The following is a 22,681-nucleotide window of genomic DNA, read 5'->3' on the forward strand; positions in this document are numbered from 1 at the left end:
TATACATAGATAATCATTAATCAGGAAAATGATTGTTGAATCTAAAGGCAAGGTACACCAATGCAATGATAACTGACAACTGTCTAATTATCTTGAAAGATATTCGGCAACACAAAAAAAGAAATACTTTTTGATTTTTTTTAAAAAAATTCTGAATTGAAAATGATTTTCTTGCATTTCGTAATCATTTTTATAGCTCGATAATTTTATTTAAATATCTTTTTTGAGAAAAGAAAAAATGAAATCTGAAATATTTTTCCACAAAAGATTTTGCTCCTAACAAAGATAACAGAAAACTGAACAGCAAAAATCATCTAAACTAAATGGAGGAGAAAACTCTCAATTTAAAAGACCCAAACTTAATTTATTAAACACAAGAACATTTCTTTACAAGGGTGAAGATAATGGAAAAACAGTGAAGCTGAAGAAAAGAAAACAGAAGCACTAGTAGTAATTAAAAGAAGCACATTAACAGCCAAAAGTTTCACTACAACTATGTTACAAGCTCTCAAACACCTCTATCTACATGGCTCCCCCAGCTCAAACCCTTCCTTTAGTTAGGACTTCTACTTTGTGACTGCAGCTAGAACTGGCACCCCTTCCACCTGACAGCATTGCAAGAAAATTATTACTATAATTTAGATAATATTTGTTTGACATTTCGACTTTTTTATTTTTTCGGGATCTTCATGGAAACAACACTCCACTCAGTAGAGAGTATGATATATATCGTGTACGTCTCAACTCTCACCCATTCCGCTTTCAAGTGGAACAATCTGGATATACTCCTATTTGGTGTGGTTTATATTTTTGAGGTGGATTAAATGTTGCAATCATCAATTTCCCCAAATTATGTAAATATATGACAAGTATGCATCCTGATAATGGAAGTCACTATCTAATACAACCATCACTTTGCTTTCCAAAACAATGAATTAGTGGAGCTTTCAACTAATTAAGATCATGGAATATGAATAAGAACAATATATGATCAACTGACTAGTACCATGTATTTAGCACCCCAGATCTCTTCCTCAGTGGCAGGAACAGCAGTGATCTTGTTCTTGGGATTCTCGTAACTTCTCAATTCTCCGTTATCAGTTGAGAAAAAACACCCTGTACATTCCCATTCCAATCTCATTTATCAAAGGAATTTATATGAAATAACAAGTAAAGAACAAATATAATTTACATAGGTTGCAATAAGATGCTCTGGACAGCTCACCTTGTGGGAAAGAAGCAAGTGACTTGCCACAGGCCCCTTTAAGCAAATCAGAATCATTAGCAATCGCAACGTAGCCATCAGCTGTGATTCCCCAATACAAAGGAACCTTACCAGATTGATCCTGCCACAATTATACCATCGAATACTATAAGCACAAAAGTCTACATGTTTAAAATTTTAGTTTTCACTTCTCAGAACAGGTGACCAAATTTACTAAATTTTTTGTATGTAATCTTGTTAGGAAGTTGAACTACTTACTGCTGCAACAAACAAAGTGGAGGTAGACTTGTCGAACACGATGAAGGCGAAATTACCATCAAGATGACTAACAACATGATTAGGAGGATAAGGTGCACGATCACGCAGAGTCTTGTAAGCCTCAATCACCAAAACAACCTCATTTGCAGACTTGCCAAGTCCGTATTGTTGTTTCAAGCTACCTAAATTGTCTAGTGCACCCTCAAACAGGCAAAATATTTCGTCCTTAACCGCAAACGACCTGAAAATTCAATATCTAGGCATAAGATCATGATCCACTACAAACAATGATATTGAGCAAACTATATTTTTGAGTCTTAAAACATGTGTACAGCGCGATTCAGCCTGCGAAAATATTCAATCAGTCTCTATTTTTAATTAACATTAATTCGATTTCATTTAAAAAATGAAATCAGTCTCTATTTCTCTATGTGACCAACAAGCTACGCGTCCAGTGATTTCAAATAGCAAAACGGTGATGGAATCTGAATCCGAATACACTAGAAAATCTGCTGTAATTCTGATGTGATGTCAATATTAGGTAGAATATTCAGATCAAGATAAATAGGGGGAAACCACTAAAAAACATTGGACCCAAAACTTTTGATCATGGCCTACCAATCCTATCCTATCCTTTCCTCAATATTTATTATTGCAGACAATTATTCCGACCATAATAATAATAATAATAATAATAATAATATTGTGACCCTCTATCACTAACGTTACTGCAAATATCCATTTATATGATCTGCTATTGACTGATCAATATACAACTGATCAAAATAATAATTTGATACTGATCATTTCTGCTTATCAATATACACTCAAAATTATTGTACCTACAAGCCGAGTAATTAAATACTCCTCCCGTCCCGATTTTGTTTAAAATTATTGTAACCACTAAGCTGAGTAATTTAATACTCCCTCCGCCCCGATTTTGTTGTTCACCGTTACGAATTCTAAATTTGTCTACATTCATAATCATGGTAAACAATAACAACTGTAATCTGGATCAAGATGTACGTGATTAATTGCAACGTAAGTGATATATTTACCTTGGCCTAAAAACGGACTGATTATGGTGTGTGTAGGCTATTTGAGCATCATCACCAATCTGCATGGACACAGCAGATGCATCACTTCCCAAGAACCTCTTCATCAACGCCGTCGAAGTTATCTTCGGAGACGGCGTACGGCTACCGGCGGCAACCAGCTCGTCCGGTGGGGAAACTATAGAGCTACTAAACACAGCCAACATTTTTATATATTTAAATATTAACTAGATGCTCACTAACTAATTAATATTGTTATGTCTCTATATCTATAGATTTATTTATAGATATATTGTAGCGTACGGTACTACTATATATATAGCGTTATGCTCCTAACAACTAACATAAATAATAATAATAATACTCAATAAATGAAAGGGTTGAACATGGGAGAGAACCTCTCAACGGAGTTGGTCCTTTTATAGGAAGAAGATGAGGCTAATGTGGTCATTTCCCCGTTGCAATTATTTACGATTTTGTTCACTTTATTTGTTTTATAAACTTGGAGTGGGACCTTTGGTCCAAAAAAATTGAAATAACTAATACAGTAAACTTGGAGTAGGACCCAATACCAGGCGATGATTTCGTGGGTCTGATTACGTTTAAAATTAAAATTCCTTTATCTACAATCTATACAAAACTATATTATAAAAACGAAAGATTAAAAATTTGGCAGTCGGTCTGTACTTGCTGAAATTAATTACTCTTACTTAATTATTCTAATTTGAATTATTAGGTCAATCAATTCTAATTCTAATTGATATTAAAATCAACATCTTCTATTATTTTACCAATTTCAATTCTATTTTATATCAAACTCTATTTCACTATAATTTATATTAAATTCAAGTTCTTAATTCATATCGAGTTATATATCATTCTAATTTGTTACTTCGGGCTAAACTAAATTTAAACAAGCTAAATATAATTCTTAAGATTTGGTTGATATATAATGTGATGTGACTCGGGCTAATATAAAATATTAATATTATCAATTCTCCTAAAAAATTATATTAATGAACTTGGATAAACAAAATAATATATTTTATTTATCTAGGATAAAAAAATACATTATACAATTGATTCAGACTAACACAAAACTAAAATAAAAATACAATTCGACCAATAAAAAAATATATATAATAATTATTTAATCTAAAACAAAATTATCTTATTGATCCATAATTTTTTTTTAAAAATAAACTAAAAATAATTAGTTTAATTTGGTTAGTGTATAGGACATCGGGCTAAAATAAAATAATGTAAATCACTAATCTGAGATAAATCAAATTAATATTAGACCAATTATAATTCGTATCCTATTTATGTGAAATAAAAGAAATAAATTTTATTTAAAACATAATTTTTTTTAAATACACTTAGAATTTTCAATAAAACTATATCGTTTAATCAGTAATATTGACTTTTCAAATATCTTTTATAGAGTCAAAGTTAATCGATTTAGTAATCACCATGCTAAAATAATAGTTTTTAAGGTAACAACATAATGGAGACATTATATTTTTACCCTCAAAATAAACTAATAATTTCATTATAATAATATTTTCCTTTACCAATGTTATCACTTTAAATAAGTTTAAATGTCCTAAAAAGTTATGAACATATAGGTTTACTTATATAATTATCATGAAGTCATATCATTTAAAGTTTTAAAAAAGCAAAAATTAAGAATTGAATTCAAGTATTTTTCTAAAATTATGTAATATTAAAAAAAATATGTGCAATCCGTGATACACACGGGTTTTAAACTAGTATATATATATATATATATATATATATATATATATCTATAATATACTATAATAGCCGGAATAGAGATAATTTGGTTCAACGGTTTGGTTCAACGATAATTCCCTAATTTTGATTATTACAAAATAGATAGATAATGTTATATATCTAATAAACTACTAAATTATTAAACTATTACTAAATATAGTATACTTATTCTACTAAACTACGAATACAACTTATCATATTATTAAAAGATATAAATAATAGTGTTATATATCTGCTAAACTACTAAATTGTTAAACTACTAGAAATAGTCTATTTATTCTACTAAATTACGACCACATGTTATTATATTATTTTTATTATAAATTTATAATCATTATATATTTATATAAATATTTTAAAAATATAATAGAACTGGATAAATAAAAATTTAAAATATTAATGGGAACCGTGCATCGCACGGGATTTATGCTAGTGTACTATAATAACCGAAATGGGGTATAACTTGGTTCAACGGTTATTACCTAATTTTGATTATTAAAGAAAATAAATAAATAGTGTTATATATCCGTTAAACTACTAAATTGTTAAACCACTAGATATAAATTACTTATCCTACTAAACTACGACCACAACATATCTTATTATTAAAAATAAATAAATAGTGTTATATATCCGCTAAACTACTAAATTATTAAACCAGTCTACTTATTCTACTAAAATTATAATATTATTTTCATTACAAATTTATAATTATCATATATTTACAAAAATATTTTAAAAATTAGAATATGACGGGATAAATAATTTTTTTAAATATTAACAGGAACCCGTGCATCGCACGGGATTTAAGCTAGTATATACTATATTATAATAGCCGGAATAGAGATAATTTGGTTCAACGGTTTGGTTCAACGATAATTCCCTAATCTTGATTATTACAAAAATAGATAAATAGTGTTATATATCTAATAAACTACTAAATTATTAAACTGCTACTAAATATAATATACTTATCCTACTAAACTACAAATACAACTTATCATATTATTAAAAGATATAAATAATAGTATTACATATCTGCTAAACTACTAAATTGTTAAACTACTAGAAATAGCCTATTTATTCTACTAAATTACGACCACATGTTATTCTATTATTTTTATTATAAATTTATAATTATTATATATTTATATAAATATTTTAAAAATATAATATAACTTGATAAATAAAAATTTAAAATATTAATGGAACCCCGTACATCGCACGGGATTTATGCTAGTATACTATAATAACCGGAATATGGTATAATTTGTAGTTTGATTAACCCCTCATTTTAGTTATCCCTTTCCATCTTGACCGTCAGAACTTCTTCATCAAATAATCAGAACCGTTAGGATCCAAATACTAAGAAAATGCACTATACAAGTTCTCAGGTTCAAATCTCATCAACAACAAATATTTATATTATTATTTATAAAGATACATATAAGTTCTCATTTCGAATTCCGTTATCAACAAACATTTATATTACTATTTATAGAACTACATATAAGTGTTCAGGTTTGAATTTTACTAAAAACAAACATTTATATAGATCTCATTATTCATATACTATTTATACTATTTGAACTTAATTTGAAATTATACACAATCAAAATATAATTATATAATCATTATTTAGTATTTAATTATTTATATAGAATTACATAAAATAGAAATAAAAAAAATATAAATATTTAACTAAGACCCGTGCATTACACCGGCCGTAAGCTAGTAAGTTATAACACACAAAGTGACACATTTAAAACGAAGTATAATTTTGTTACATGATATAAAATCGTTATTTCAAGAATAAATTACATTTCGTTATGGAATTCTGATGTAAAAATTGATAATTTAAGTGTTTATAGTTGACTTTCTGATTATTCCTATAAGATTACAATATTTTATTAGAAGACAAAATTGTAATTCTTTATTCTAAACACAATTTCATTTTAGATTCGTCATAGATATAATTTAGGTATTTGTATCAAAATATTTTTTTTTATGATCTAAATGTCTAAAATACATTAAGGAGTTCATTCCGCAACGAAATGCACCTCGCTGGTGCGCATCCACTTTTTAAAAATTTAATAAATAAAAAATTATGCGTATTCACTTTTATATTTTAATAAATATGTATTTCATTTGGGAAGTGAAATGAACACACATGCTTTTTATTAAAATTAAAAAAATAAAAATAAACACGCATATAACAGATGCGTATTTCATGGATATTTTGAGCAATAATTTTCTTTTATAAATATTTTGGACAGTTAAAATTCAAAAAAAAAATATTTTTAGTCAATCATTCCATAATTTATGGATCACTTGAGCTAAATTATTTATTTTATTATTTGTTAAAAGCTTATGCCTTTTATTCTTTAGGTTGTTATATCTATTTTCAATTTTAATATATCGAAGGAAAAATCAAATGACTTAGAAAAAACACAAACACGAATATTAGCAATGAAATAAGATCTAAAAGTTGAGTTATAATGAAAGAGTATTTAAGAGGCTGTTTGGGATCAAAATATAATTTCATTATTTACTTATAAGCTCGTAAGTACTTATCGATTAATATTTATCGACCCAATTTAGAAGTCAGATTTTTAATTTATAAGATGATAAATTAAATATTAGTAACGACATATGTTTTTTCAACTTATTTTCAATATTGGTTAACTTAAATAAAAAAAATAACTTATAAGTAAAATTATCCAAATACTTATATAAATTATAATAATTCGGCTATTTATCATTTGTAAGTTATTTATTTATTTTAAGTTATAAATTATTTATTTTTAAAAATTTTCAAACAGGCACTAATTTGTTTGCAGACCTAAAAATTAAAGAAAACACATAAGTTGAAATATTACAGCTCTTTCTTCAATCTTCCTCCCCATATGAAACTTAACTTTTAATCAACAATTAGTAATTTAATAAAGTTATAAACAAAGTGACATTTTCTTGCCAAAATGTCCAGGCCAGGCGACAAGTCCAATATTGAGTCCGAATAACATAATACCGATACGTCGAGTAAGGCACGTCCTCGTCGGGCAATGCATCGCTGGTTGCATTATTTGAGCCTTTGATATATAATTTTCTTCCTAATAAAAATATATAAAAATTATATATATCTAAAATTTAATATTTCCGAACTCTGGCCGTTTCACAATCAGAAAACATGGGTAAAATTATTATAAGAGTAATTTGATGACATTCTCTACTATAATGCGACTGTGGGAGCCTGGTGTGACTGTGTGAGTGTGAGCGTGAGGTGACAATTTAATGTATTTATGAATATATATTGCGTATATACGATTATATGTATGCAAATAACAACTTGCATTAAAGAAAAGCAACAAAGTAGTGGACGGATGCAACTATCTAACAATATCCAAAACTGTGGATGGACCCAACTCTTTTCTTGTGTTCTGATAGCTATGGTTTACTACAGGCTAGTCTACACAAATAATGCAATTCTTATATATTTATATAATATAGTTGTTTACCCAAATATTTGAATCAACTTTTACCTTATATATATATAACTTTTATTTATAGGTAAAAGTTCAAGCTGAGACAATAAATTCTGATTCTGAGAACATAAATTCTGATAAACTTGAGCTTACTTTTGAAGAGAAAAGGAAGTTGATATGGGGAAGCAAAAAACCTGCACCTAGAATAGATTCCTCTGAAACATTAAATAAGATTTATAGTGGAAGTTCTCATGCTAGAAAACCTGGAATTACAAGTGGTCTGGGGAGGTTAGGTGTTAATCCATCTATGACTGATGATTTAATTCCAAGAAAGCATGCAAATCTGACAGAAATCGGAGACAATGTGATTCTTGAAGACTTGTAGAAGATCATATCAGTACAAATTGTTATTGATCTTGTTAGAGAAAAACTGATTTACTTTCTGGAGTCTGGGAGGAGGTTGAGATTGACACAAGAGCAAATGAGAGATAAACTATGGCACGAGTTGGAACTTGTTGTTATAATTCTTAAGATAACTAATCTTATAACTGCCAGATGGTCTGCATTTTTGAATAACTTAACACAGTTAAAGCAGAGAAGGATGCCTTATATTGAGCTAGATTGAAGATGTATGTTTATCTCAACAATACTGGTTTGGATAACTCAACATAGAACAAGGACCTTGAAGTAATCTATATTCCACTAGGACCAGTACATAGTGTTTTATTGGGTATATGCAGAAAAGGTTTTATTAGCTGCAGTGAAGAAGACGTCAACAACGATCCGTATGAAGTTCATTAATATGTTCAGGCATCGGAGTAATAAGGTTGGAGTCATTCGAAGCAGTTGTCAGAATCAGTGTGAAGACCTCAAGGATTCCTAGTGAAGTTGGTTATATTTGGTAGAAGACTTAACAGTGGTTAGGGCGAAAACAGTACAATCAAGTGGGCATTGTTAGGGCGAAAACACGCGCTAATATTCACGCAAGTATACGCGTTCGCAAGTAGTATAAAATATAAATCAGATTCGTTCCCACAGAGACTGGTTTAGGTTAAGTTCAATTTATGCACCTATGCAACAATGTATGGTTATCGCTCAATGCTAAGACAAATAACAAATTGGGTTTTTATTAAACTAAGAGATTATACTAAATAACATTAACTAAGAGAATTGAGGTTAAATTAATATATATGACAAACATGGAATTCTAACTTCATTACTACTTCATTCAATAGCCTTTTCATTCTTAACCTTAGCATGTGATGGTGATGACAGTAATCAGATAACACGAAACTGATAAACGCCAACTTTCGTTGCATGAGTACCATTCTACCAGACATCCACAAAAGAGATAGAAGCTGAATAAGCACCAATTATATTGAGACCCTATATGTCTATAGAATCTAACAACATAACGGATTAAGCATAAGTCATCTATCTTGATTACATAGGGCAAGTAAAACGGTTAGAGTTACCTACGAATCATGCATACACATACATGAACCTATGCTAACATGGCAAGTTCTAAACCTCTATATTCACTGTTGCTTCAATGGAGATTAACACGCTATCTTATATGTTAGCTACGCACATAAGACGAATAAGCACAACCAATACTAGGATATCATACAATCACCACACACCAAGATATCGAAATAAATTAATTATTGAAATTCATAAGTAAATCCGCTAGAACCCCATGACAACGATTAGCCCATAATCGAACTCATCGTCACCATGGGTTCCAATGAAAGCATGGTATAAACAAGGTCTTAATAAACTGAATAATAATTAAAGTACGAATAAACGAGATTTAGGTTCAACAAGAACGAAAACGAGCATCCAAAGTTACAACTAATTAAAAGAATCACAAGTTGAAAACAAGATCTTCTTTTTCGGAGTTGTTCTGTGCTTCTAGGTCTTCTCCTTGGTATCCCAATCTTCCCGGATGATGAAAACCTTTTTTTTAAGTATATATACGCCCCTAGTGGACCAGGACCCTTAAAATCGTCAAATTCCACTCAAAAAAGGCTTTTTCAGCGAAATCAGCGACCAGCCGCACCCTGAGCGGCCGCTCAGCTCTCCTGAGCGGGCGCTCAGCTCTCTGAGCGGGCGCTCAGCTGGCGCTCAGCTCTGCTGAGCGGGCGCTCAGCTACTGACTGGGAAAATATTATGATGAATCTTGTTTTGACCATAACTTGAGTTCTACTCGTCAGAATTAGGCGATTCAACTGCCCACGCGAATCTATTGAGATTCTATACAACTTGACAATGGCCTTGGCTTCCAATTCTGATCACTTTTTATCATATTTCCTTTAAAAGCTCTTTTCTTCATATAACTGATACCTGAAATGCAATAACACAAAAACACATCAAAATACCAACAACTTGAGTTGTAATAACCCCAATTTTTGGGAAATTTTGAAACCCTTATGAATAGTGTTTTTGCTGAATGAGAAAACTTTTCATGCCACACTATGTAGGGGTTCTGATATGGATATTCTGAGATTTTATTAGTACTTTATATGGGATATAAGTGTATGTAAAGATCGTCAGAATCCAAATCCGAACACTTTGATTTTTCCCGGAAATCCAATAGATACGGAAAGAATTGAGTATAAGGTAGCGGGATAAAAGGATTTAAATTAAATGATTATAATAGAGGATCATAAAAAGGAATATAATGTATTGAGAAAGGTTAAGGGAACCTAAGTAATAAGATCCCGGGTATGATCCCTCAAACGATAAACGAAAACGAAAGTTAAGCGAACAGTATAACAGATCAGCGGTCATTAGGCAAACAATTAGGAAGTTAATCAAAGGGATTAGAGAGGATGATGTCACCCAACCAATGAGAAGAGGACAAGGAGGGGAGGATGACATCATGAGGATGACACAAGCATGACATGGGAAGGAAGGAGATGTGGTGGCTTTTTAACCACACAAAATCAAGGGCAACTAGGTAATTTACTAAAACAAACACAAAAATCAAACCAACCAAGCCAAGCAAATCATTTTTCATCAAAATCAAAAAGAAACCAAGGCATTGTTCTTCATGGTCTCGGCCAAAACAGAACCAGCACACTAAAACTGATGTATCTCCTTCATTTCTCACTCAAATATTGTGTTCTATAGCTCATTGGAAAGGTATTGAGATGACCTACAACTCTTGTTCACAAGTCTTATCCAAATAATCATGGTAAGACCCTCATTGTTACAGTTCTTTAAATCGGACTTTTAGAAACTTCAAAGCCTAACTTTGTGTTCTTGATTTCTTTGGAAAGATCAAGCTTGTAGGAGGCTCCCTAAGGCTTCCTAGCAACTTAACACCTCCCAAGGAAGGTATAAACTTCAAACCCTAGCCTTTACTTTATTTGTTAGTAAGTTTAATGGTTGGTTTTGTGAAATGAGAAGCATGGATTGTGATTATTAGTAGTTTGGTTTGATTTGGAAGTGTTTTGGTAATTGAAGCTTGATTATAGTTCATAGGTCTTGATTGTGGTTGTTTGAGTTGAAAACCTTGGAGATTATGGACTGATGTGGTATGGTTTCGGTGAAGTTTTGTTGTATTGATGGTTATGAGTTGGTTGGTGGTTAATTGGAGTAGTTTAAACATTGGTAATCGCGTAAACATAGCCGTCGTAATGTCCGATTTACTTTAGACTGCTTTTGTTCATAACATTTGGACCCGAGAACTCCCTGCTAGATTATGACCATTGCCATGTTTAGATAGTTCATGTTACGAGCTTCGTTTTGATATATAGTTTGTTTGATTCCGATGTACGGTTTAGGAGAAACGACCGTTTCAAGTAACGGCATTTCGCGAACGAATCATTTCCCCTCACCTTACTTTGAAACATAGGTTAAAGACCAAAAAGGGTTAATTAATGTATGAAACAATTATGGTAAGAGTGTTAGGCAGTTGGTAAGACACTCGCGAAGGAATCGCTTTAAAACTCGTAAAGGTTAAATTATTAAAAATGGTGGAGCCGAGGGTACCCGAGTGACTTAAGCGAATCAGTGAGCGCAAAACAAGCGTTAGAGTCTAAGTTAGTTAAAGTATAGATTTACAAGTGACTTTGGTTTAATTCCAACTTACTTGTTGTTTATAGGTTACCAGACTCGTCCCGAGCCTTTTATCACCCCAAGTCGCTCATGCAAGTTTTCTACCCGTTATACTGTTGTTGTGATGTATATATGTATATGCATTATCTTGTGATAGATGCATGTTGGTTAATTAACAAATGTTGCGATATATTGAAGCATGCTGATATGGTATATATGCATGCCTGTTTTGTATTCTTGCCATATATATCTGTTGGTTCAGTTGATAATACCTATGCTAGAGAATAGCAGTAATTTGCATATACCCATAGTAGAGGGACCCAAAGGTGAAAATATTTTCTAAAACCGGGAGTCGAGGATCCCGAGTAGATTTTATATATATATATATATTTATATATATGTATGGTTATAGTTTTCAAAACTATTAATCGAATAAAGTTTATTCGATAACTTTATTTTATTAATGAATATTATCTTGAATATTCATTCGAGGACTTATGACTCCTTTATATTATTTATTGAATATTATTTGAATATTCAATTGAGGATGTATGACTCCTTTTATTTTATTATCTGAATATTATTTGAATATTCATTCGAGGGCTTATGACTCAGTTTATATTATTTAATGAATATTTTTGAATATTCATTTGAGGATCTATGACTCCGATTATTTGCTGAGATATATTCTTTATTTTATTAAAGAATAAGGTGTAAATAATCAAACTTATTTTCGATTATTCAAATAAAGATAGTACTTTCATATAAGTATATCTTTGGTTATTTAATATTCGTTTCAAGTATAAGTTTTAAAACTTCTACTTCAATTATTTTTATAAAGATTATTCTTTATGGGAATATTATTTAAATAATAATATTCACTCATTTTCTAAATATTCTGGGGACTGATTTACTTCATTAAATCAGCTTTACTCCAAACACTCTATAAAGTGTTTTCGAGTCTTCAAAATGATTTTTAAAAGTTAGAGCGGATCCCAAAACTCATTTTTATATTTAAGATCTTCCTTTTTAAGGGGATTTAAATACTCGCTCAAAACCTGAGGGATCCGGCTTTGTGGTGTATTTTATATTCGCAACAAGGTTGCTGTTTTGATAAATGAATTGATTACTTACCCAACAATCGGGAAGTAAAATTCTTGGAACAAGTTAATCCATTAACAGGCATCGCCTGGGAAATATCGGTGAGTTTTCCTTTCCAACTAGATACGACTTCTTGGTGGAGCCGTATCAACAAGTTTCTACTTGGGGAAAGTGGGGACGAGCTTTACGTTTCAGAGTCATGGATTTCATCTGAACTAGGAGTGGCGTAAGTGGCCGAGTAGCGCCGGCCCAGCCTTATTATATTGGCCCAAATGGCCTGGAAGTTCCGCTAAGGCGGTCCATTCCTTAGGAGTTCAGTGTTCGGTTGACAAGTAAATCCGACAGGTTCTCCTCTACATGTAGAAAATGGTGGGGTTGTACTACTACGACTGATCATCGTAAGTGGTCTTCCTGGCGCGGCAAACTCCCGTAATGAGTTCATCATCCAATTGGATAATTTCTGCAACACTACCCAGAGCACTTCGATAGAAAGGCTACGGTTGGGCGATTGTTGAGTGTTGGCAGGGTCAAGTTTTCAAAATGATGTTTACATCAAATGAAGTATCTCATAACTTCATTTTATTTTGATGATATTTTAAAGGTTGAATCTATTCAAGTATTATCTTGTAGTCTCATCTATGTGATGAACTTTTAAACTAATTATAACTTGAACGGTGGTAGTTCAAGTAGTATTTGGAAAAGATATAAGTATATTGGAGTATCTTGTAACTTCATCTTTTAAACTTATATCTAGTAAATGATTATCTTATGCATGACAAAGATTTTTAGAAAAACGTTGAGACAAGGTTAGATATATGAGATCACCTTGCAACGATATTTTTATACAGTTATACACTGGAACTCTGTGTGTATTATGCATGGAAGAGGACTTCCCATATTTTGAAAAGTATATATGTATATATATATACTGAATATTTTGCGACTTCATCGCATTAAGATATCAACTTGGTTCATTTCTTTTGACCAAGACTTTCATGAGTACTATGAGAAGGCTCATATATTGTTAATCATTATACATATTATTTTGGTGGGCTTGCTGCTCACCCTTGCTTTCTTCTTTCATCACACAACATCAGATAGACAAGATGAACAGGACCAAGCTCCCAATTCGCGAGCGGATAGGAAACGTTCCGCAGTTTCCTATAGGTGTTGATGTCGCTGTAGCTGAGGTAGGAACTACCAATAGGCTAGGCTTTCAACTTTTGATGTATCAGATTATGTATATTTATGAATTGTAATAATGGCAAAGAAATGTAAATTTATTCAGAAACTTGTTTAAGGTGTATTGGCATATAATTGTGGAATAAAACGACTTGTGATTATTTTTGGATATTCATCTCTGAGGCTATAACTTGTGGTGTGTGTGTTTAATGGTGGGGTCACAGTACAGAGTAGTTGATTATTTATTAAGATTGGGTGTTTTTAAGGGAAATGGAACTCGTGACAACCCGGATCTCCGACCCCGGATTTGGGGGTGTTACAGAAGTGGTATCAGAGCGAAGCGTTATAAACCTTAGAGATGATGTGACGTTAAGATAATAAGTTCACTAAGATAATAAGAACTCTTGCCAAGTTCATAGTCGGGCTACCTAACGTAGTACTGAATGTTAAAACCCTTATGGGAACCCTTATAAATATCGTGATAGAAGCGTAGTTCGTTATCGTAGATGGTAGCGGGACTCCGAACCCTGAGGTTGAGGAGCAACAACGCGATGATGTTCATTACTAATTGGAGATCGGATTGTGGATCCGATAGAGTGTCCTAATGCAGGACCGGATGATGTTGATATTGAGAATGTAGCGGTTGAGGATGTTGTCCTAGAAGGGATAGTTGCTGAGGAGGATCCCATGGAGGATCCTGACAAGATTGGATAAAGGACCACTGATGAATTGATGACCATGGTTAGGTCGACTACCAGAGGTAGGATTGGCCGGTCACTACCGGAGGTTCGTTCAAGTTTGTAAAGATAGTAGCCCTTTAACACAGCTTACTCGTAAGACTGAATAGTTTGAATGGACAGAGAAATGCGAGAAAAGCTTTCAAGAACTGAAGCAAAGATTGGTGATGGCCCCTATGTTGGCATTGCCGGATGGAAAAAGGAGATTTTGTGAATTGTATTGACGCTTCGCATAAGGAATTAGGGTGCTCTTATACAGCACAACAAGGTACTCGCGTACGCGTCAAGACAATTAAGGGAATATAAAATTCGATATCCCCACCCATGAGCTTGGACTCGTGGCAATAGTTTTGCCCTAAAGATTGGAGGCACTACTTGTATGGAGAGAAGTGCGAGATTTACCTAAGCCATAAGTGCTCTAGTACATTTTCACGCAGAAAGAGCTCAACATGCGCCAAATGAGGTGGTTAGAGCTAATCAAGAATTATGATTGGGAGATTCTTTATCATTCGGGGAAAGCCAATGTGGTGGCTGATGCCCTTAGTAAAAAGGAGAGACTCAAGATGATAATGTCTTTGGGAGAGTTTATAAGAGATTTTGAGAAAATGGAAATAAAAGTGAAGGTAACCAGAGCCGGTACCGAAAAGCTGTTTGAGATTGCAATACAGTTCGAATTTTCGGAAAAGAACATATTGTGCAAGAAAAAGTGATGAATGAAGGCAGAGAGCCAACAATTAGATAAAAGATTAATACCGAGAAAGATGATAAGGGAATAATGAGGTATTCCTACAGAATTTGGGTTCCAAATGTTCAAGAGCTTAAAGATGAGATCTTAGATGAAAGCTAGTTTGAGGAATAAGAATTAGAGCAAACCCTGAACGTGATAGTTAGGGAGGTCGATATTAAGATAGAAGGAACCCATAACATAATAAAGTGGAAAACAAGGATTTTTAACGTATAAGATAACCCCGATTATGGGAGAAGATTGGAACATTTCATACTGAGAAAACAGAAGTTGAACAAGATAGGGAGAATCAGGATGGTACTCATATTGGGCAATATTTATGGACCTTTTTAGACAGAACTTAGACTATTATCCCCAACCACCACCTTGAGGAAACAATGCGGTGAGAAATTCTTTCAGGACCTTTAAGTCGCTAAGCTCTTAGAGTTCCAAGGAACAAGCTGACCCAGTCGAGGCAAGAGCTTGGCTAAAGGAAATATAGGAATCACTTGAGATTCTAAATGATGGACGAATCACAAAAGACTGTTTTTGTCACTTACCCTCCTAAGAGAGGGGCCACCCGCTGGTGAAAGACCAAGAAAGGCACGGAGCCAGAGGTTAGAATAAACTGATTAAAGTTCAGTCAATTGTTTTCGGGAAAGTAATTCCCAAGGTTATGGAGATAGTATAAAAGCTTTAGAGCCAGAACAAAGGCGGATGAGTATGATGAATTATGAATCTAAGTTGTAAAGGTTATCAAGATTCGTTATGAGGACACGAATCCAGAATGACGGGATATTTGAAATCAATGCTTATGTTGTGTTGGTTCATGAAATAATGATAAGAGAAAGGAAAATAAAAAGAAACTGAAGTAGAAAGGAATATAAAGGCAATAGAGTTTGAGGAATGATAAGGAAGTTGGGTATGAGGAAACCCTAAAGACTCGTAGCAATAGAAATAGAAAAGTATGTAATCATTGGTATGAGGGTGATTCACCATGAGTTATATTTGATGGTTGAAGGCATACGAGTTATGTACATTTTATCCCCTTTAAGTTGGGAGGATTCAAGGAAACCTTTAGATAGTTCGAAGGATAAATAATAAGACGCGGATAGACTAAAGAGACAAGAAGGTAAGAAAGTAGGAAAATTGGATGGAGGAAGTGACCTTCAAGAATGTGAAGTGTAAGACCGGTGGCTTGATACCCAGAAAGGGAGACGCCAGGTATGAAAGATATCCCAACATTGAGGTGACTGTTGAGATAAACAACAAAAGTAAATAAGGAATTATTAAGAAGAAGTTCACATTGAACATGACCAATATCTTCCAGAACATCCATGTTATCATTACCAAATCAAGAAAGAAAAGCGGATGACCATTGTTATCTTTTGGAGGCCATATGGATTGACCTCAATTTGAATAAGGATGCTATTATGAAGTTAGGTATAGACTATCGAGGTGGGAATGATGAATAAGATAATCTATCAAGGATATATGACTTGATTTATCCATGGAAGGATGCAGGTACCTTTTAAAGGTGGAATTAAGGATAGAACAACGATAACTTAAAATGAATCCTAGGGGAATGCATAAAGGTTGGCATTTCACCCTTAATAGGGACAGTATGAGTTTTGACAGTATGATTTGGAAAGGGTTAAGGTAACAACAACCTTTAAGAATCAGTGGAGAAATTTTTCAGAAGTATATAGACAATGGTTTTAGTATTAGTAAATGGTATTTTGATATGCCCTGTATCTAGGGAATACAGGAGGAACGAATCAAGGATAACCTTAGAGGTTTTACAAGGAGAAAGGTAATATTCAAAATTCTCAAGAATAGAAATGTTGATAAAGGAAATATGACGTAATTATAATGTTGCCAAGTGGGGCACGTGTTAAACCACGAGAAAGTATGGATCGAACCAGTAATGCTCGAAATTGTTCAGGGCAATTAGGACTTAAGATAAAAGATTTTCTAATTATGATTGAGAGTCAGTCATGATAGTGATTAACCGCTAAAGACTGAGGCAATAACTTATGGAAAAATGATAAAAAAAAAAAATTTTTTACTCATCAGATTTTAAGGAAAACATCTTCACATAAGCTGTGATTGAAATAAGTTAGAAAATTTATTTGGAGGTGGTTAAAATGACATTGACTGTAAGGAAATTTTACTATCAGGAAAGGCCAAAGAGGTGGCCGACACTTTAAAGGTAAGAGGATAATTATAGGCGCTTGTGCCAAAGGAATACAGTGATGATGGTTAAAGCTATGCAGGTTGTATTATGGTTTGGAAGATTGACATTCCTTCTGATGACTGTGCAATACCCAACCGTAATAGTAGTTGGTAAAGGTTTAATTCGTGTAATCGCCATGAGCGGGCTATCTATCTCAGAAGATACTATCTTAAGATAAGCCAGGACCATGTTTCAAAAAGGACTAGACGAACCTTTGAGTAAGTCTTCTATTTAAGGCATATGGTTTAGAATGGTATTAACCTGCTACCGTTGCTTTGATTGAAACTCTTCTGCAATTTTATCTGCTTCATGTCATGTATGTATGTCAGGATCAGGAGTGTTCTTCATGAATCAGGAATGGTGATTATGTTACCTCCTTAGAATGAATCGATACGACATGTATGGACTCCGTATGGTTAGATATTAAGATTTCATGGAAAGTGAATGATGACAGTGGGCCAGTGGTGGACCATAGTAATGCAGTAATGATTCTGCGAGTAATGAGCTGATTACAACCGTGAGAGTTGTACTGGAATGGGTGTTGAGATTGAGTACCACTAATCGGGTAGTGGTAGTGTATAAGTTATCATTGATAGACTAATTAAGTAGAGTATCTACCTATTGAATATTTATTCCCTCTTATCAATAGAGAGTCGTATTACTATACGAGGAAGGTTGCGGTGCAAGCACAGAATTCTAGTATCGATGATGTATAAAATGAGATTCCAGATTCGATTTTCGATGTCGAGGGAGTTTCAAAGGTGATTGAGTATAAGCTCGAGGAAGAGCATGGGTCCATAGAATGATGGACGGAATAGCAAAAATATTTAGGCACGTGAAATGCGATGCTATAATACTTGATGTTGATATAAATACATATATGTTTTGTTCTTCTATGACAAACCTCTATAGTTCAGAGGTAGGTTCCAAGCCAGATATTTTGTGGCAGTATATTTTTTTTATATATACAATTCTCTTCAATTCGTTCGTTTCTCTTCTTTTCATTTTGTATAAGCTGAGAAGAACAACCCTTCCAGAAGGGGAGGTATTGCCGAATGACTATCTATCTGTGTGATAGAAGCCTAGTAGGATACCACCTATTGTTTAATTGCTTGTCAAGTACTAAAGGCTGGCCACCTTCTGTACTAACTATGCGATATAACAAGTGTTCATGATCATAGTGATCTCTCAATAAATTCTTTTACTTCTATATGAAGGATTAAGCTTTCGATAATAGAAACAGCTGAAAAAGGAGTAGTAAAATTTTGGTGGTATTCGGAATGGAAACACATTCGTGATACTAAGGTTGACGTGATTATTAAAAGGTCATAGAACGCTAACGAGCAAAAGTATAACCAGTATAATATTAGGAACGGAAGGTAGTAGCGATTACGAACTGGAAAAGAATGGGTATTGAGAAGCAAAAGCTCTAATTCTAAAAGCTATAATGAGAGTCTGTGCAATAGACTTGAAAGAAATTGGAATGATCACTTAACACGGATTGAGTTTTCTTACGATAATAGATCATATATCAGTATTGAGATATCGCCTTATGAGATCCTTGAGGGAAGACAATGTCGATCTCTCTTATGTTAGGATGAAGTTGTAGAGCGCAAGATGCTCGGACCAGCAGTGGTCCAAAGGGCCAAGGATATGATAGATCTAATCAGAGGACGGCTGATAGTAGCCCAAGATGGACATGATAAGTATGTTGATTTGACACGAAAGGAAAAAGAGTATGAAATAGGGGACCTAGTGTTGTTATAGGTATTTCCTTGGAAAGGAAGGATGAGGTTCGGAAAGAAATGAAAGCTAAGTCCACGAATTGTTGGACCCTTGGATATATTAAGACGTATTGGGAGGATAGCATAGGAGCTAGCCCTAACCCCGAACATGTAGCAGGTCGTAACGTGTCTCACGTATCAGTGTTAAGGAAGTGTAATTCAGATGCCAGATAAATAGGGGCATATGAGCGCATAGATATGCAACCCGACGTAACCTATATGGAGCAACCAGGAAGGGTTGTAGAGTGAAAAGGGAACAAGTGCTTAGGAGAAGGCTTATCAAACTATTCAGAGTTTGATGGAAGAACCACAATGTGGGAAAATTTATTTGAGAGTTAGAAAGTGTAATGCTAAGAAAGTATCCCAATTCATTTTCTATCTGATTCCGGGACGGAATCCTTTTAAGGAGGGGAGACTGTAATAACCCCAATTTTTGGGAAATTTTGAAACCCTTATGAATAGTGTTTTTGCTGAATGAGAAAACTTTTCATGCCACACTATGTAGGGGTTCTGATATGGATATTCTGAGATTTTATTAGTACTTTATATGGGATATAAGTGTATGTAAAGATCATCAGAATCCAAATCCGAACACTTTGATTTTTCCCGGAAATCCAATAGATACGGAAAGAATTGAGTATAAGGTAGCGGGATAAAAGGATTTAAATTAAAGGATTATAATAGAGGATCATAAAAAGGAATATAATGTATTGAGAAAGGTTAAGGGAACCTAAGTAATAAGATCCCGGGTATGATCCCTCAAACGATAAACGAAAACGAAAGTTAAGCGAACAGTATAACAGATCAGCGGTCATTAGGCAAACAATTAGGAAGTTAATCAAAGGGATTAGAGAGGATGATGTCACCCAACCAATGAGAAGAGGACAAGGAGGGGAGGATGACATCATGAGGATGACACAAGCATGACATGGGAAGGAAGGAGATGTGGTGGCTTTTTAACCACACAAAATCAAGGGCAACTAGGTAATTTACTAAAACAAACACAAAAATCAAACCAACCAAGCCAAGCAAATCATTTTTCATCAAAATCAAAAAGAAACCAAGGCATTGTTCTTCATGCTCTCGGCCAAAACAGAACCAGCACACTAAAACTGATGTATCTCCTTCATTTCTCACTCAAATATTGTGTTCTATAGCTCCTTGGAAAGGTATTGAGATGACCTACAACTATTGTTCACAAGTCTTGTCCAAATAATCATGGTAAGACCCTCATTTTTACAGTTCTTTAAATCGGACTTTTAGAAACTTCAAAGCCTAACTTTGTGTTCTTGATTTCTTTGGAAAGATCAAGCTTGTAGGAGGCTCCCTAAGGCTTCCTAGCAACTTAACACCTCCCAAGGAAGGTATAAACTTCAAACCCTAGCCTTTACTTTATTTGTTAGTAAGTTTAATGGTTGGTTTTGTGAAATGAGAAGCATGGATTGTGATTATTAGTAGTTTGGTTTGATTTGGAAGTGTTTTGGTAATTGAAGCTTGATTATAGTTCATAGGTCTTGATTGTGGTTGTTTGAGTTGATAACCTTGGAGATTATGGACTGATGTGGTATGGTTTTGGTGAAGTTTTGTTGTATTGATGGTTATGAGTTGGTTGGTGGTTAATTGGAGTAGTTTAAATATTGGTAATCGCGTAAACATAGCCGTCGTAATGTCCGATTTACTTTAGACTGCTTTTGTTCATAACATTTGGACCCGAGAACTCCCTGCTAGATTATGACCATTGCCATGTTTAGATAGTTCATGTTACGAGCTTCGTTTTGATATGTAGTTCGTTTGATTCCGATGTACGGTTTAGGAGAAACGACCGTTTCAAGTAACGGCATTTCGCGAACGAATCATTTCCCCTCGCCTTACTTTGAAACATAGGTTAAAGACCAAAAAGGGTTAATTAATGTATGAAACAATTATGGTAAGAGTGTTAGGCAGTTGGTAAGACACTCGCGAAGGAATCGCTTTAAAACTCGTAAAGGTTAAATTATTAAAAATGGTGGAGCCGAGGGTACCCGAGTGACTTAAGCGAATCAGTGAGCGCAAAACAAGCGTTAGAGTCTAAGTTAGTTAAAGTATAGATTTACAAGTGACTTTGGTTTAATTCCAACTTACTTGTTGTTTATAGGTTACCAGACTCGTCCCGAGCCTTTTATCACCCCAAGTCGCTCAGGCAAGTTTTCTACCCGTTATACTGTTGTTGTGATGTATATATGTATATGCATTATCTTGTGATAGATGCATGTTGGTTAATTAACAAATGTTGCGATATATTGAAGCATGCTGATATGGTATATATATGTATGCCTGTTTTGTATTCTTGCCATATATATCTGTTGGTTCAGTTGATAATACCTATGCTAGAGAATAGCAGTAATTTGCATATACCCATAGTAGAGGGACCCAAAGGTGAAAACATTTTCTAAAACCGGGAGTCGAGGATCCCGAGTAGATTTTATATATATATATATATATATATTTATATATATGTATGGTTATAGTTTTCAAAACTATTAATCGAATAAAGTTTATTCGATAACTTTATTTTATTAATGAATATTATCTTGAATATTCATTCGAGGACTTATGACTCCTTTATATTATTTATTGAATATTATTTGAATATTCAATTGAGGATGTATGACTCCTTTTATTTTATTATCTGAATATTATTTGAATATTCATTCGAGGGCTTATGACTCAGTTTATATTATTTAATGAATATTTTTGAATATTCATTTGAGGATCTATGACTCCGATTATTTGCTGAGATATATTCTTTATTTTATTAAAGAATAAGGTGTAAATAATCAAACTTATTTTCAATTATTCAAATAAAGATAGTACTTTCATATAAGTATATCTTTGGTTATTTAATATTCGTTTCAAGTATAAGTTTTAAAACTTCTACTTCAATTATTTTTATAAAGATTATTCTTTATGGGAATATTATTTAAATAATAATATTCACTCATTTTCTAAATATTCTGGGGACTGATTTACTTCATTAAATCAGCTTTACTCCAAAC

At 33.2% G+C, this 22,681-nt stretch overlaps 1 protein-coding gene across 1 annotated transcript; it reads right to left on the reverse strand.

Annotated features, from left to right (window-relative positions):
- Positions 1 to 339: 339 nt before the first annotated feature.
- Positions 340 to 2,921, reverse strand: LOC141677401 (stem-specific protein TSJT1-like). Its single transcript, XM_074483322.1, has 5 exons — positions 2,542 to 2,921; positions 1,484 to 1,724; positions 1,226 to 1,346; positions 1,007 to 1,116; positions 340 to 605 (listed from the first exon to the last, which is right to left on the reverse strand). Exons 1-5 carry the CDS (start codon positions 2,742 to 2,744, stop codon positions 567 to 569), a joined length of 714 nt encoding a protein of 237 aa, XP_074339423.1. The 5' UTR covers positions 2,745 to 2,921; the 3' UTR covers positions 340 to 566.
- Positions 2,922 to 22,681: the final 19,760 nt, after the last annotated feature.

This window comes from Apium graveolens, chromosome 8 (assembly GCF_009905375.1).
Source record: "Apium graveolens cultivar Ventura chromosome 8, ASM990537v1, whole genome shotgun sequence".
Lineage (NCBI taxonomy): Eukaryota > Viridiplantae > Streptophyta > Magnoliopsida > Apiales > Apiaceae > Apium > Apium graveolens.

What these genes read in the sequence shown, in the direction of transcription:
- LOC141677401 (XM_074483322.1), bottom strand. Translation starts at nt 2,744, where the DNA reads ATGTTGGCTGTGTTTAGTAGCTCTATAGTTTCCCCACCGGACGAGCTG. An exon ending in ACTTGCTTCTTTCCCACAAG is followed by an intron (nt 1,117 to 1,225) that starts GTGAGCTGTCCA and finishes GGGAATGTACAG; the next exon opens with GGTGTTTTTTCTCAACTGAT. An exon ending in TCTGGGGTGCTAAATACATG is followed by an intron (nt 606 to 1,006) that starts GTACTAGTCAGT and finishes CAATGCTGTCAG; the next exon opens with GTGGAAGGGGTGCCAGTTCT.